This window comes from Mycothermus thermophilus (assembly GCF_041956435.1).
Source record: "Mycothermus thermophilus strain CBS 625.91 unplaced genomic scaffold VTJ04scaffold_2, whole genome shotgun sequence".
NCBI classification, from domain to species: Eukaryota; Fungi; Ascomycota; class Sordariomycetes; order Sordariales; family Chaetomiaceae; genus Mycothermus; species Mycothermus thermophilus.
Genome location: NW_027191428.1, coordinates 46831 through 63140, shown reverse-complemented (window position 1 = coordinate 63140; position 16310 = coordinate 46831). Strand labels below are relative to the sequence as shown.

The following is a 16310-nucleotide window of genomic DNA, read 5'->3' as shown; positions in this document are numbered from 1 at the left end:
TGAGCCTCTGCAGAAAGAAACGCGGGAATAAATGGCCTTTGCCATGGAAACCGCCGAGGGTTGAAGAAAAAAATCAAGGCGGCAAGGGAGACCTAACTCAGATTGGTTGCTCATCTACTCACTTTGACTGGTATTTCACAGCAGAAGCAAAGAAACATGGTCCCCACTCATGCTTCTACCTGTTTTCCATCGATATTGTGTTGTATTTTCGTTATCTCTGTTCGACCACCATTTTCATCTCTATCCGTACTGTCTCACACTTTTCCTCTTTAGGATAGAATTTTACCTGGCACTGCCTCGGATAGAATAGTCGAACATAGAGAAGAGACATTTGGACAGAAACCAAGAACCTTTGTCAGATCGTAGAATCCTTACGGTTGAAGTGATATGGGGTTGTCGTGTAAGACCCAAATTAGGAAGGTATGCAGGACCCACTTCATGTGATGCTTGTTTACAAGGCGACTTCGACTTTCCCAATCGCAACACCACTCCCATCACCCAGCAGCATCCACACCAAACACCACGGCATGACGTCATGGAGAGCAAGCTTGATGAGACCACACTTGTGACGCTCTCTCTTCTGGAGGAGCGTCTGTTACGGCTCGAGCAAATCCTCTACGGATCGACCGCACCGTCAACTGACCAACCGGCCCAGCCAGTCGCGACTTCGCTCGCGGAGCTGGAGCGCCGGTTCTCCCAGCTGCTCCGGCACTTCCGCGTCTACTCCGAAATCCTGCAGATCTGTATGTCTCTTCATCTGGCACGGCCTGTCTAAGGATATGCCTCGCGGGGATCTAGTGCTAACACAACTTTAACACTTCCCCCAGACAAATCCCACCCAACACTCTTCCAGCCCGCTTCCACGTCGTCGAGCGGCAGCTCCTCCCAGCTCCCACCAACCCAACTCTCCCCCGAAGAAGTCCGAACCACCGTCCTCGCATATGCCACCGACTTCCCCGCCATGGCCTCGGCGCTGACGGCCGCGACGTCAGACGCACCCATCCCCGACGCGGCACAGAGCGCGCAGCTGGCGTCATTAGTGCCACGGATGCGCGCCGTCGAGGCGTTGCAGCGCGCGCAGGAGGCCGAGATGGCAGAGCTCCGCCGTCGCAGCGAGCGCGCGTTGCGAATATGGTATGAAGGCGGAATCTTGAGGTGTGGGCAGTCCCTTGCCGACTCGCATACGCGGCTGGAGCGTGTCGAGCGGGATTTGAGGAGGGAAGAAAGGAGGAGGAAGGATGAACTGGAGGCTCTTTGACCATTTAATACTTGGGCCTGGGCTGGGCAGTGATGTGCGGATGCTCGAATCACATGGCAATGGCTATTCAGGACGGAGCACTTCATGCTCCGTCGTGGCGGATGAATAGCGGTGCGCGTTTCGCGATGTGCCATTTCGCCTATCTCAACCGCAACCCTGGTGGAGAGCTTCTGGGTGAAGGGAATCCTCCATGACGGATGAGCAGCGGCGTCCCTCCGTGTTACATGTTGGTTCCCTTCATACTCACTCCTCCAGGAAACGAACAACATTGCGGAGAGTCGGGTGCCATTGAGGGAAGGAATCGAGCCAGGATTGGCCGCCAGGCTGATCAACTGATCAGACATCCAGGCTTCGGGACCTATAACTAGATGTTATGATATTGTATTGGGGACCAACATAACTTCCCGGCCCTAAAACTATACTCCGCAGGTGGAGCAATGAGAAACAAGAAGTCTGAACTAAGGGCCATGTTCTCTATCAATCCGTTCTAGATCCTGGCTTTACACAGTCCGAATATATGTCTGTGGCACGAACGCTCTACGGATATGTGCGATGCCCATCCACGATTCACATCTGACACCAATGCCGCAACCACGTGTTGCGAAGACACCTCCGTCAAAAAAGAGCATATCCCAGCAGCACGTGGCGCCGTATGATCCCGTATGAGCCAGGTCCGGCACCTGTTTCTCCGTGTTTCATCACGGCGATCTCACCCCGCCATCACACTCATCACTCGTTGTCATTTTGTCTGCAAGGCAGATTTGGACAGTGGGGATACCTGGTTATGCTGGAGAAGTATCTGGGTAACTGGCCTCATTGGGTCCTTGTCGCCATGGAGGATAGTGCCACCAGACGAACCTGGTGTTGAGGTTGTAAGGGTCAAAAGCCGGGCGTTGAAACGGAAGACGCTGGCTTTGACGGCCATCCGTTGAGGAAGTCTAGGGAATATTAAATCATTTATACACTTCCGAAAGCTGTGAGTAGCCGTTCCAACATATCGTAATGTCTACAGACTTTCCACTTTGTACGACATTCCAGATTCCACATGCCATGTCCATGGAGGACAAAGGGATATCAATGATGTGTTCCGGGCGCTGTCCTCGAGCCCTACACCGCGGGGTTGCTTGCTACCAGCATAAGGACATTTTCAGGAGAACCACATCGTGCGTTGCCTCAGCCGCTTGGCAGGGAAAGTATCTGACTCTTCACTCCGTTGGGAACCATCGGAGGCTGTTTAAAGCCCACGACGACAGCTTGGCTGCCGACGTTGATGTTGGGGGTTGAGGCCAGGTTTGCGTGCTACGCATAGATCGCTCGAATGCAGGAACCAGCTGCATGTGATAACCATGTGGGCAACTTAGGGACGAACTCAACAATGGAAGCTTCCCAGATCCAGTCAGGACAGTACGGAGTAGGCCTCCAGGGAGTCTCAACATCACCACAGTGTCAGGTATCTCAGGCGCCTATCTGCATGTCTTGGATATCCACCGCCACCACGTCAAGTCGACATTGATCTCCGAAACAACGAGAACTGGAGCTGCAAACCATCCTTGAGTAGGGTTCCAGTGACAGCACATGCTGAGGGCGATAAGCTTGTTCATCAGGCACCAAGAACAACAGCACCACCGCTGACGCGCTCATCCCTGACCTGCTTCAAGACTTTTCTTTCACTTCCAGCCAAGTTGCACAGCCCAGGGAGCCAAGCTGTTTCGAGCTCATTATGGTCCAGTCCAGAAACTCTAGCACCACTTGCTTGGGAGCCGTGGGCGTGTGAAACATGAAACACCCGAAGCGGGGCTACCGTGGGCGGCAGCCAAGCATCCAGGGGCCTGCACACCAACGTCGCCACCTTGAACTGCGTGTGATGTTGTCCAATCAAGTCAGATCCACGGGGAGATTTTGCCGAGCTCATCCGAGCAGACAGAGAGAGAGCGTTGCAGCGAACAGAATTCCCATCAGGGTTCTCATTTCAAACGCCAAAGAGACGGTTGGCAGCGCCGTTTCCATTGAGAAATCCCCGGGGCGTAGCCACGGAGTGTTTGGTGTTTCCATCGATCAGTGAGAGATGGTGTTGGCAAAATTCGCTGGCGAGATACTGAGCGTCGGAAGAGTTTGTGCTTGTTTACCCGCTGATCTGACCTGTGGTCGCCACGAACACAGACACCGGTCAGATCGGCGATTTTCAAGGCTATCGTCTCTCTGTTGATGGAGTCCGTAGCAGTTCATGGACATTTCCGGTGCGTTCCTCTGATATTCAATAGCCCTCGTGTAAACCCGTGTTTCTGCGTGAGGCAGATGGAGGTGCATGGAATATTGCTTTCACGGATCTCAGCCTCTTTCCACTTCAGGCAAGTTGGAATATTGACATCCGGCATTCAGCATGTCTTCTTTTTCTATCTGTGAGACTCCGTACGAATTGAAAATGTTACAACACCTGCAGGTGACGTGGAAACTATTGCTGACTCGACACCACTTTAACAATGGAGAAGCGCACTGCATCCCTCATACCTGGTCGTAATTCCAGCCGCAAAACCTTCAAACAATGCACGTTGGACTGGCTGAAATGCAATCCTATCCATTCTTGACCAAGTGGATCTGGTGTTGAATCGTTAACGATACAGTCAATTCAACGGTTTTAGCCTTCATCCACGCTTTACCACTAGGTTCGGTACGGAAGCGCAGCGTCCAGCTGGCCAACGACGTCCAGCCGACTGGCAGACGCGAGCGCACGATCCGCCCCTGGCCCCTCCCTCTGTTGTTTCCGCAGCGCGCAGGGCCAAATCGACTCCGCTGTCCTCCACCTTCCCCTGGCACCCCCCCTGGTCGTGCACCCTCAGGCCCTCTTTCCCCGTCCTTCCCGCTTTGTGCCTGGGCCGTGGTTGTCCTCCCTCTGCCTCCTTCCATCACGCATTAACCCATTTACCACCCTGTCTTCTCCTCTTTCCCGTCACCACCCTCACTTTTGCCCTTCGCATTCATTCTCTCACTCTTCATCTTTTCTTCCATCCATCCATCATCTTCCACATCACCGGCCCCCGCCGATTGAAAGTGTGCGCCAAACGAACGGCCTCGATTTCCTTTCCTCGTCCACAAGCTTCCGATTTGATGAAGCACCTCGGCAGGCACTGCGGTTGCATTCAGCAAAATTGGATCAAGACCTGCGTTTTCTTTTAACTCGACAACGGGAACCTTTTCATTACGGGTGTCAAGGGTTTCGTCTGTTGATCCGGAACATCTTTGTTGTCACGACCGTCGACCTTCGAGCCAGCCTGTCAAAGAAGTCAGCAACACATCGACCCTCACGATCGGCGACGCTTCCCTTTCGCTACAACGTTTAATTGCTGTTCTTCGACGACCCCTCCTCTTTTGCGCTTCCCCCAGAATCGCCGACTATCGTCGACCATCTCTCACCTTGCGTCGCGACAACATCTACGCCAAGTGGCCAGAATCGAGCGTTTCAGTCGGGCTCCACGCTCCACCCTTCAAGTTCCCCTTGCGAACGTCTCTTTGGAGGCGCGAACGCCTTGCGAATCGGACGATCGTCTCGCCCATGCGCGTTCGTGAGACTCACGACCATTGAACTATCACGTACCATTTACGCCAGATCGCCGCGACCTAGCCGTCGGCCCTCTGGTTTTTCCAACCTTTTATGGCAAATTACGGTTACACCACCTCGCCGTCGATGAGGAAAATGGAGTACTCGAGCAACCAGTACGCTCGCAAGCGTGTGAGCCTTGGGAACATTATCGGCGACCCATTCGCTCTGGCGACCATCTCCATCGCAGCGGTAAGATTCACCAGCATTTCATGACAGATCTATTGGTTCTGAACTGCGACTGACGTTATGATAGCTCGCTTGGATCATTTCCTTTGTCTCGACAATTCTTGCCCATGTACAGGTCCCTAAGGACTTCCCACTGTACACCTACTGGACATTAGTGTTCTTCTTTGGCATCATTATCGGCGTCTTTGTCGTGGTCGCGTCAGACAGCACTCAGACATACCATGTTGCCATCGTTGGGTATCTCGGCTGCGGGTTGGTGCTCTCGACGTCGGCTGTGAATGGCCTCATTCACACGAGTCAAGGTGCCAAGGAGGCCGCGGCTGCCGGCTTCATCCTCCTGTCTATGGTGACGGTGCGTGAAATTTACATTATCTCCAACTGTATGTTCCTCTGCTAACGGTCTATCTTAGATCGTGTGGATCTTTTACTTCGGCTCAGCTCCTTCAGCTGTCCCACGCGCCTACATCGACTCGTTTGCCCTTGCCAAGGAGTCGACATCCGCGAATCGTCAAACCATGACGGGAGCCTATTCCAGCCGCAGGCCCGAGACATCGACCTCGGTCCAGCCTCCACAGATGTATACGTCGCAGCTCAACGGTCTCGAGAACCCGTCTCCCGTGGGCGGCATGAACTCAGGCCTGCGTAACTCGTCTGTGCCGGGCTTCTCATCATCGCAAGCAGCACAAAAGACCCCTCAAACTCTGAACCCAGACGCTGAGGTGGTGCCACCTACCGAATACCCTTACCGCGCCAAGGCCATCTACAGCTACGAGGCCAACCCCGAAGACGCCAACGAGATCTCCTTCCAAAAGCACGAGATCCTAGAAGTCAGCGACGTCAGCGGGAGGTGGTGGCAAGCACGCAAAGAGAACGGCGAGACGGGCATCGCTCCCAGCAACTACTTGATCCTCTTATAGTCGACCTGAAGAATCAACGCAGGCGACATGAAGGTGCCTTGGTTACCGGAGTTTCGGCGACAGGACTCGAGCTGCTGGGGGTCCAGGGCAAAACGCACGATACCATGTGGATGATGCATTTTCTTGCTTGTTTTTTCTTCACCCGTCTCGACGACGTCCTCTTTTTTTCTCTTTCCTCTTCTATATACCCCTTTTCTTCAGGATCCTACTGTGTTCAGGATCGGCCTCCATGGTTTGACATTTTCGTGATGCATTGACCATGAGTTCCCCCTTGGAGCAGTGGCTTGCACCATGACTTGTTTCCGCGTTGTTTTTCTTTGGCATATTGCCGAGGGAGTTTATGGGGAAAAACAACGGTAGAATGGCACGACCCAATGGCACTACGTGGAGTGTGTTGGACTTGAGATTTGTCGGATGAGCGTTACAATAGTGGCTATCGTGTGGGTCGGGCTTTCGTTTTCTTTCGGTTTTTGGTGACTTCTTTGGGCTTGGTTTACTTTCATTCCCTCGGTTCGTGTTTGTTTTGAGGGCTTCTTCTGGTGTTTTGATTCTAGTGGGTGTATCATTATGTACGAAACAATTGAGCGTGCGGTTTTCTGGGCTACTTTTGAGTCTGCAACTTTTATGGCAGTGCTGTTCTCAATTGCTATGTCAAACCATGGTCCGGTAGATAGTGTCAGACGATCTTGAGCAATAACGTGACCAAGAGAGTGTTGAGGTTGTTAATTGACACCATTGCGTGGTTGTTGCTATGCCACTGGTACCTATCTACTTGGTCCCTAAGGTACTTAGACAATACTTGACTTGGAGAGCATAGAGATAAAGCTATGGATCACTCCAAATCTTCTCTGTGCCAAACGTGGGTCGAATTGACGCAAACATCCCAGCCAGACTAGTATGACTTTGTAATCTTGTTCAAACGTTAGCCTCTCAGGTATATAATGACTGTCTCCAATTCTCAGGCCCAGAGCACAGTCGTGTATGTGTTCTGCATGTTTTCGAGCCCCCCATTATCTCCTGACACATCCCGGAGTCGAAGTATCCCCCAAACTCGGATCACATATAATCCAACAGCCATCTTTCGTTTAGCTCTGGAAAGTACCTGTCTGTGGTTCATTGAGGCTAGCGGAACGGGTCGATCTCAACGCACGGCTGCCAACAGCGCAACTTCATGACACCTGATGATTCCTGACCGGGTACTTTGGTGAGCCGTCTCGACAGCCAACGGGCTGGGTTGTTACCAATGGCGATTTGTGGTGACAACAAGTGGTTGTCCGTAGGGTTTTTCGGAAATGGCATGACCCATCTCACGTCAATTGGACGGGGGATCTACCATCCTCCGAGGGAGCCGTTGAGCCGTGTGTAGGCCACAACCGGACCCAGAGGGGCGTCTCCCTCATCCAGGCCTAAGGTGCCAGAACGGGCAAGGGCACGCTTCACAACGGCACAGGCCGACCACTGTCAACGTGGTATCGCACCCGGACTTAAGATAGGTCCTCAGAGACAGCGGATCACACCTGATCCAAGCGCATCCGCAGCTCCCTCTCTTTCTGCAACACCTCCAGCTCCAACCTCTCCACGCTGTACTTGAGGGCCTCCTTGCGCTGGCGCACCATCTTTGCGCGAAGCGCCGCGCTGCCGTCGAGCGATTTCCCCCGGGAGGCCTTGGCCTGCTTTTCCTTGGCCCGTTGTGCCGTGGTTGCTGCCCCATCATACGCCGAGAGCCGGCCCGCGTTGAGCTCCGCGCGCGCCTTGAGCGTCTCGATGCGCCGCGCTTGGCGTTCGATGTGTTTGTCGGCGCGGTCGAGGAGGAGGGTGATGAAGGGCCCGATCTCGTCGCGCAAGGAGGCTTCGGCGGCGGCGAGGGTGGTTTGGGGGATTAGTTCGTAATGCTGGGTTTCAGGGTGGTGGTTAGATTTGGAGGTGTGGTTGGCGACACGGCAAGGTAGGAGGGAAGCCACATACGCGGACGGTCTTGAGGACGGTGGTGAGTCGGGGGAAGTCTTGAACCCCTGCGTCGAGGGTCGCAACGGAGGACTCGAGGAAGGCGAGGGACGTGCGCAGGGACGCGACACAGTCAGCGTAGGTGCGGCTTGAGCTCGACATGGTGTTCAATAGGCGGGTGACGGGGGCTTGGAGATAGGTAATCTGTGTTGTGGCTTGTGTCGGAGACGTCGACTGCTCTTTGTTGTGAACGGGTTCATTGTTGACATTGTCGAACCTCTGTCATTGCCAAGGTGGGGTCGTTGTCCATGTGGGGCCGGGGTGTCCTGAACCTCCATGAGCCAATCTTGGTTGTCTTCATTGAGATAAACGGGGAGATTGTCATCCAATGGATATCATGGTCTGGCCAGAATGCTTCGGAGAAGGAGTCATGTAGGTCACAGAATTGATACATTCTCTAAATCCTAGGTGTAGATACCATGAGGCAGTTTTCTTGAGCGGGCGAACTCAACGGTGCCCCCCCCCAGACCCCTCGAGAAACGCCGAGTATCCTCGATCAGGTGCTCCGTCATGGGATGTTAGCTCTACTGGTAATCTCTTTCAAAAAGCCACTCTCGATGAGCCAGTCATCCTTCATCGGTTTGGTAGGATTGTCTGGCCTATCATCGACATACCATGCTATCTGCATAGCTCTTTTGGTTGTGCAGACGGAGGAGTGGCGAAGCAAAGACGAGAGATTGATGGAGACACGGGGGTGTGTCCCTATCCTTGGTCGATTATACATAATGACGCCTCTCGCCACATGATGGTCTCCTGGATTCTTCTCCATCTCCCAACTCACAACTCGTTCTCAAACTAACTCCACTCTTTGAAGAGAAGGCTCTTGCGGCCTCTGCTTTAACGAGGCCGCCCTTATATAGTGAACGATTGGGCGCAACAACAACAACAGCCGCCAGAATGTGTCGCGTCCGCCTCGCCGTCTTCGCCTTCTTCCAACCCCAGCAATGGGTTCTTTCATGATTCTCTATCACAACTCAACCCCTACCATGACCTTGACTTCTTGATCGACAATCCAGTCTGGGATCCGGCTGTCATTGCTCTCGACATAGCTGATCCCACTCCGACCTCCTTCGTTGGCGGTCAAGACTTTTCCTCTCTCTCAGCCCCAGCCTTGAACCTCGACCTGACATCTACCTTCGACCCGTTGGCTGTCCCGCTTTTGGACTGTCTCCCTGCTTCCGTGGCAGTGCCCTCCGGGGCCTCAACCTCGGCGGCTCCATCGCTCACCAGCACCCCGACCACCGCTCCTTTGCAAACTCCATCCCCCGATTCCTCTTCGAGCCTCGACAATCCACCACTCTACCCTGGCCTCAAGTTGCCGCCTGCCAAGAAGCCATCATCCTCCAGGCCGGGTCGTCGGCCAGCAGCGACATCGCTTTCGCGCACTGTCGATGGCAGGGTAACGAAACAAACTCCAGGGCCAGGCCTCACTACCCACTCAACGCCACGACATCATGCGTCGGTTGTCGTTACGGAAGAAGAGGTTGACCCTGAGGTGCTCGACCGACGATACCGCAACAACCTCGCGGCCAAGCGGTACCGGCAGAAGAAGATCGACAGGATCCAGGAGTTGGAGGCCGAGGTGCGGAAGGTGACGGAGGAGCGGGATGATTTGAAGATTCGGCTGGCGCGTCAGGAGGCTGAGATTGCGGCGTTGAGGGAGATGCTGAAGCTCAAGATGGGAGGTGGAGGGGATGGGTACTGACGGACTGGGGGAGATACTGGGTGTGTGAGTGGAAGATAGGGTCGGCCAGTTGTGTTGGAATATTAAGCAACGAATATCTTGGAATATATCGGTGTCTACATGGGTGTTTGATGTTGTCCATATTTCCATTTTATTGATGATGAGACGAACCACATAACCATGAAGGGATTTGTCGTCCACACCGTTTTCGCTCCATCGTATTTCGGGGACTCTTGTACCCTTGATTCTCAGGTCTTGACTACCTATTGTTCCTCAGGATCCTTTGTTTAGCCCGGCTGGTTTGATGGCGGATAGCACGGTAGATTCAATGGTCCCAGCCCAGGTGACACACACATTACCCCAGACCTCCTCGTCGCCGGCCGGTTCTTGGCCCCCCACCCTGCGCCTGCGGCTTAGCCCCGCAAGAAGGCACTAAACCCACACCTCCGTGAATGTATCCGATGATTTCATTCTGAATCGATCTTCTCGCGACGAATCCAGCTCTTGGTTGATGGGGCGGAGCGGATGACGGCTTCTCTGCATGCTGACGGAAGCAGATCGCAGGGTTCATCTTAACCAGCAAACTTGGGAGAATAAAATCTGAAATGGAGCTTGAAATCCAAAGCTTGGCTTACAAATGTTTGTCCCTTCCTTGCATCATGGTGATTCACTTCTCGGCCTGGGGAAGCTGGGGGTCTTTGGGAACCTTGATGACCTTGGAAGCATCATCGATGTAAGTAGTCACGCTGGCGGATTTGTAAGTTCGGAGGAACTCACTGAAGGTGACCTTTCCCATTTGTCAGTGATCTAGTTCAGAACACGGAACACGGGTGACCAGGAAAACGGCTTAAGTCCGGTCAAGCAGGATGGCAAGACTGGGCTTCAGCCGTGACCCGATTAACCACTGGCTGACCTTATCTTGAAATGGCTCTTGGACCAGCACGCCATCGACTAAGCTGAGGAGGTGCCAAAGAGGTTGGAGAACGTCACATTCCGGGGCGGTAACGGGAGCTGCGGATGTACGACACTATCGCCGGTACCGTTCCCCGGGCTTCGGCAACCTTTGCCGGGACCCTGGCTTCCTTTCGATTGCGATTTTGGCGGTCAAACTACCGTACCTAAAAACCTTGATCTCCAAAAGAAAGATATCGAAATCTCCACCATGACTGCTGAGAAATCACAAATAGCTATCATCGGTAGTCCCCATAAATATACGGTACTCAGCGCCCAATTCTCTCGGTTCACCCATTCGAGCCACCTGTTGTCACAGGAATCTAGTCGTCTTCAGCAAGTATGCGAGTCTTGACACGGCGGGATCCCAGGCCTTATTCTCTTTGACAACCTCGTTAGTATTGTCCACAAAGAGATCCCGCCGATATGTTTAGCGAGTCCACCGAAGAGGCCTTGCGTCGGACGGCCGAAGAGGGTCTCACCATCCCTCTCCATCACCGCGATGAAACGACCTCCCCAGAGAGGCGCTCGAGCGAAGCTCGCGATGCCCACGCCAGCTCAGTCTCTCAAGGCGAAGAGGGTATTTGGGGGGAGAGGGATGTCGGCGGACCCGTCAACCAACTGGCCGCCATGCATGAGTTGGCAGAGCTGCAACAGGAGCTTAGCGCAGGCATGATGCGGACAACGTCGCACGGCGCCGCTTCGCACCGGTCAACAAGAAGTGGGAAGAGTATCCTGCATCGAATCATGTCCCGCAAGAGCCGACAAGACCAGGAGATGATTCCAGAAGTTCGTGCCAACCGGATGGAGAACAAAGAATCTCAAGAAAGGAGAAACCATGAGAATGTGGAAGAAACCCAAGGAGATGCCGCAGACAGCACTGATGCCGAAGATTTCTCTCTGGAGAAGTTTATACGAGACGGCCATCTCGAGAAACGGACCGACACCGGCGAGTCAACCAAGAAGGTTGGTGTGGTGTTCAAACACCTGACCGTCAAGGGCGCGCCTACGGGCACCTCGACGGTGCGAACGCTGCCGACGTTCATCCTGGGAACATTCGGACCGGACTTATACCACCTCCTTTGCCGCTACTTCCCGAAGTTGCGGTTTGGCCGCGGCGCTCATGGTGAGCTCCGCACCCTCATTCACGATTTCACCGGCGTCGTGCGGCCTGGAGAGATGATGCTGGTTCTTGGACGACCAGGGAGCGGATGCAGCACTTTCCTGCGGGCAATAGCCAACAACCGCGATGGGTACGCGGCTGTCGAGGGCGAAGTGTCGTACGGGGGCATTCCCGCAGACGAGGTACGGCGTCGATACCGAGGCGAGGTCGTCTACAACCCCGAGAACGACGAGCATCTGCCAGCCTTGACCGTCGGGCAGACGTTGAGGTTTGCATTGCTGAACAAAACTCGCCGTGGCTTGCGCAACCACGTCGACACCATTGTGGATGCCTTCCTGCGCATGTTCTCAATTCGGCACACCGAGCATACTCTCGTCGGAAACGCCTTTATCCGCGGTGTGTCAGGGGGCGAGCGCAAACGCGTGAGCATCGCCGAAACCCTAGCCACCAAGAGCGCCGTGGTTTGCTGGGACAACTCAACTCGCGGGCTCGACGCGTCCACGGCACTCGACTACGCTCGGTCGCTGCGCATCATGACAGACGTGTCAGGACGCACAACGATCACCACCTTGTACCAGGCAGGCGAGGGCATTTACGAGCTTATGGACCGTGTCCTGGTGATCGACCAAGGCAGGATGCTGTATCAAGGCCCGGCAACCGAGGCGCGCAAGTATTTTAAAGACCTTGGGTTTTATGCAGCGCCACGCCAAACGACACCCGACTTCCTGACCTCACTCTGTGATCCCGTATCACGCCGGTTCCGCGAAGGCTGGGAGGAGCGTTGCCCCAAAACACCCGAGGAGCTCGAAAAGGCTTTCCGGCAGAGCCCTGCTTACCAGCGACTGCTGGCAGATGTGGCTGAATTTGAAAACCATCTCATGGCAACAGGTCACTCGGACACACGCCAGTTCCAGGAGTCGGTTCAAGCACAAAAGTCGCGCCGAGTACCATCAAAGTCCAACTACACAGTGCCCTTCTGGAGACAAGTCGCTGTGTGTGCCCGGCGTGAACTGTGGCTCATCTGGGGCAACAAGACGGAGTTGGGTTCCAAGTGCTTCACCATCATCAGCAATGGGCTGATCGTTGGCTCCCTGTTTTACAACTCACCATCGTCGACAGCTGGCAGCTTTGTGCGCGGCGGCGCCGTCTTCTTCGCCGTCGTCTTCATCGGCTGGCTTCAGCTGGCCGAGCTCATCAAAGCCGTCTCAGGACGCGCCGTCATCGCTCGCCACCGTGACTACGCCTTCTACCGACCCAGCGCTGTTATCCTCGCTCGTGCTCTTACCGACTTTCTTGTCCTCATCCCCCAGGTTGTCGTTTTCGTCACGATCCTGTACTTTATGAGCGGCCTCGACCGCCGCGCCGACAAGTTCTTCATCCAGCTCCTCTTTACGTACACGACTGCCATCTCCCTGACCGGGTTGTACCGTTTGTTTGCAGCACTGTCGCCCACTATTGATGACGCTGTCCGCTTCGCAAGCATGGCCTTGAACATCCTTGCCATATGCACAGGCTACGTCATTGCGCGGCCGGTCCTGTTGTCGCAGAAGATATGGTTCGGGTGGATTGCCTATGTCAATCCAGTCAGTGACAGCCTCCCATTCCTTGAGAGACATATGAGAAAGGACTGACACAAGAGAATCGAAACACAGTTGAGCTACTCTTTCGAGGCGGTCGTGTCCAACGAGTTCCATGGTCGTGTGCTGGATTGCGCACCCTCTGACCTCGTCCCTCAAGGTCCAGAGGTCTCGCCGGCGAATCAAGGATGTGCCGTCCCTGGGGCACGCCCTGGAAGCACTGACGTGCTAGGGGATGACCTTATTGCGGTGCAGTTTGGTTACTTCCGATCCCACCTTTGGCGAAACTTTGGCATCCTCCTTGGCTTTACAGCTCTCTATCTCCTAGTCACCATGTTTGCCACCGAGGTTGTATCGTTTGGTGGGCACGGGCCTGGGAAGCTCGTCTTCACAAAGAAGTCCAAGCGGACTGCTTCCAGCAGCAAAGGCGACGAGGAAAAAGGGGCCATAGCTGGAGTGGATGAACTTCAATCACAAGTTCAGACCTCCGCTTCCTCTGGCTCCGGCAGCGATACCCCCAAGAGCCTAATCAGTAAGGACAGAGTATTCACCTGGGAAGATGTGGCCTACACCATAACCACGCCATCCGGCACCAAACGACTTTTGAACAACATCAGCGGGTACGCTAAGCCAGGCGTCATGATGGCGTTGATGGGAGCCAGCGGGGCAGGCAAAACAACTCTGCTGAATACCCTGTCGCAACGGCAAACAGTCGGGGTGGTGACGGGGAGCATGCTCGTGGACGGGCGTCCGCTTCCGAGCGATTTCCGCCGCTCGACAGGCTTCGTCGAGCAGATGGATGTGCATGAGGAGTCGGCGACTGTCCGCGAGGCCGTGGAGTTCTCTGCCATCCTGCGTCAGGATCCCGGGGTGCCACGGCACGAGAAGCTCGCCTACGCCGAGACTGTTCTTGACCTTCTGGAGCTCCGCCCAGTCGAGCACGCTTTGGTGGGGTCCCTCGGCGTCGAGCAGCGGAAGCGCTTGACGATCGCGGTCGAGCTCGCTGCGCGCCCGTCGCTTCTGCTGTTCCTTGACGAGCCGACGAGCGGTCTCGACGCCCAGTCGGCCATGTCGATTGTGCGTTTCCTCCGTCGTTTGTGTGCCGCCGGCTTGGCCATCATCTGTACCATTCACCAGCCGTCGTCGGACTTGATTCAACAATTCGACTTGATTCTGGCCCTGAATCCCGGAGGAAACACGGTCTACTTTGGTCCTGTCGGAGAGGATGGTGTGGATGTGGTGCGTTACTTTGCAGACCGTGGCGTACACTGCGCTCCTGGCCGCAACGTGGCCGAGTTCCTGCTCGAAACTGCCGTCAAGGGTGCTCGCCGGCCGGATGGCTCCAGAATCGACTGGGATGATGAGTGGAAAAAGTCTGACGAACAGCGAGAGCTTATCAAAGAGATCCAGAGACTCAAGGAGCGGCAAAATCCTGTTGCGTCGGCGCAGACGCTCATTCTCTCTGGTTCTACGGGAGATACTGCCGTCCGGTCGGAGTTTGCGGCGCCGTGGACGACACAAACCATTCTCCTTACGCAGCGCATCTTCCGCCGGCAGTGGCGCTCGCCATCCTACCTCTACGGAAGATTTTGGACGGCCGTTTTGATTGGCTTGTTCAACGGCTTTACCTTTTGGAACTTGGGTGAAGCTGCAAGCGACCTCCAGAACCGCATATTCTCCTCCTTCCTCATCGTGATGATTCCCGCGGCCGTCATGAACGCTGTTCTCCCTCGGTTCTACATGGATCGGGCTCTCTGGGAGACCCGTGAGTACCCATCGCGGATTTACTCGTGGGCTTCCTTCGCAACCGCCGAGATACTGTCCGAAATACCCGGCGGTATCGTTGCCTCGGTGCTTTACTGGGTGTTGTGGTACTTGCCAACGGGCATGCCACGAGATGCTGGATCGGCAGGCTATGTGTTTTTGATGACGATGCTCTTCTTTTTATTCCAGAGCAGCTGGGCTCAGTGGATCTGCTCATGGGCCCCCAACTTTACTGTCATCAGCAACACATTGCCGTGCTTTCTTGTCGCCTTTGGTTTGTTCAATGGCGTCGTGGTCCCGTATTCTCAACTGAACGTGTTTTGGAAACATTGGGTAAGTGGCCTCTCTTCCAAACCGGCGACCTCATATTATGCGGGTCCGACGTTTTAATATGCTGACCGACTTTTGTAGTTGTACTGGCTTAACCCGGCCTCCTACTGGGTATCCGGTGTGCTCTCAGCTACTCTGGTCGGCCAGGAGGTGCGCTGCCTACCGGCCGAGGCCGCTCATTTCGACCCGCCACCGGGGAAGACGTGTGCGGAGTTTGCGGGCGACTTTGTAAAGGACATTGGCCGGGGATATCTTTTGAATCCCAACTCTACAGCCGACTGCAGCTACTGCCCCTATGCTGATGGTGCCGAGTACCTTCAGCACCTGGGCATCGATCCGTCCCTGAAGTGGCGCAACATGGGCATTTTCATGATGTTTTGTGTCACCAATTGCATGTAAGTTAAGCACCAATATCCAGATGCCGAGTTACGGTTGACTAACCCCCTCCAGGCTGGTGTACTTCTTCCTCTACACAGTCCGCGTTAGACGGATGACGTTCGGTTTCGGGCCACTGTTCCGCGCATTGACTCGAGGCATAGATACGGTCAACGGATGGTTTAAACGGAGGGATATGAACACAGTTGAGGGCCACAGAGAGACTTGAAGTGTACATATTTTATTTGGTTCAAGCACGCAGCATGGCATCGGAAGAATCTCAGTTGTGACTTTGTGATTGAGGGTATTAATCCTCTAAGAGGGTCTGGTCCATATCCAGCACCAGCATCAGGTGGGCTGAGCTATTACATGCTATGCCAACTGACTGTGACAAGAGTCTGTTGGCTCACTGCCTTGCGCAACCCCGGGCCGAATGGAACCGGCACAGACCGGCGATGTGACCCACTTCTTCCGGCTTGGCACGGACCGATGAGTGGACCCATCAAGATGGATAACCGGACCGAGCCCAGCCACAAACTCTGA

The 16310-nt window shown here is 54.7% G+C and overlaps 6 protein-coding genes across 6 annotated transcripts; 4 read left to right on the top strand and 2 right to left on the bottom strand.

Moving 5' to 3' along the window:
• Positions 1 to 535: 535 nt before the first annotated feature.
• Positions 536 to 1258, top strand: VTJ04DRAFT_2144 (uncharacterized protein; the record flags this gene model as incomplete). Its single annotated transcript, XM_069359901.1, has 2 exons — positions 536 to 743; positions 828 to 1258. The coding sequence occupies 2 exons, from the start codon at positions 536 to 538 to the stop codon at positions 1256 to 1258; spliced, it is 639 nt and encodes a 212-aa protein (XP_069220665.1).
• Positions 1259 to 1262: 4 nt separating this feature from the next.
• Positions 1263 to 1602, bottom strand: VTJ04DRAFT_2143 (uncharacterized protein; the record flags this gene model as incomplete). Its single annotated transcript, XM_069359900.1, has 2 exons — positions 1263 to 1280; positions 1333 to 1602. The coding sequence occupies 2 exons, from the start codon at positions 1600 to 1602 to the stop codon at positions 1263 to 1265; spliced, it is 288 nt and encodes a 95-aa protein (XP_069220664.1).
• Positions 1603 to 4949: 3347 nt separating this feature from the next.
• On the top strand, positions 4950 to 5959 carry VTJ04DRAFT_2142 (uncharacterized protein; the record flags this gene model as incomplete). The annotated part of the gene is made up of 3 exons (XM_069359899.1): positions 4950 to 5045; positions 5110 to 5394; positions 5453 to 5959. The coding sequence occupies 3 exons, from the start codon at positions 4950 to 4952 to the stop codon at positions 5957 to 5959; spliced, it is 888 nt and encodes a 295-aa protein (XP_069220663.1).
• A 1511-nt stretch (positions 5960 to 7470) lies between these two features.
• On the bottom strand, positions 7471 to 8065 carry VTJ04DRAFT_2141 (uncharacterized protein; the record flags this gene model as incomplete). Its single annotated transcript, XM_069359898.1, has 2 exons — positions 7471 to 7851; positions 7925 to 8065. 2 exons carry the CDS (start codon positions 8063 to 8065, stop codon positions 7471 to 7473), a joined length of 522 nt encoding a protein of 173 aa, XP_069220662.1.
• An 842-nt stretch (positions 8066 to 8907) lies between these two features.
• VTJ04DRAFT_2140 (uncharacterized protein) lies at positions 8908 to 9668 on the top strand (the record flags this gene model as incomplete). Its single annotated transcript, XM_069359897.1, has 2 exons — positions 8908 to 8911; positions 8980 to 9668. 2 exons carry the CDS (start codon positions 8908 to 8910, stop codon positions 9666 to 9668), a joined length of 693 nt encoding a protein of 230 aa, XP_069220661.1.
• Positions 9669 to 11024: 1356 nt separating this feature from the next.
• VTJ04DRAFT_2139 (uncharacterized protein) lies at positions 11025 to 15996 on the top strand (the record flags this gene model as incomplete). Its single annotated transcript, XM_069359895.1, has 4 exons — positions 11025 to 13304; positions 13374 to 15395; positions 15474 to 15787; positions 15843 to 15996. The coding sequence occupies 4 exons, from the start codon at positions 11025 to 11027 to the stop codon at positions 15994 to 15996; spliced, it is 4770 nt and encodes a 1589-aa protein (XP_069220660.1).
• Between the last annotated feature and the right edge of the window lie 314 nt (positions 15997 to 16310).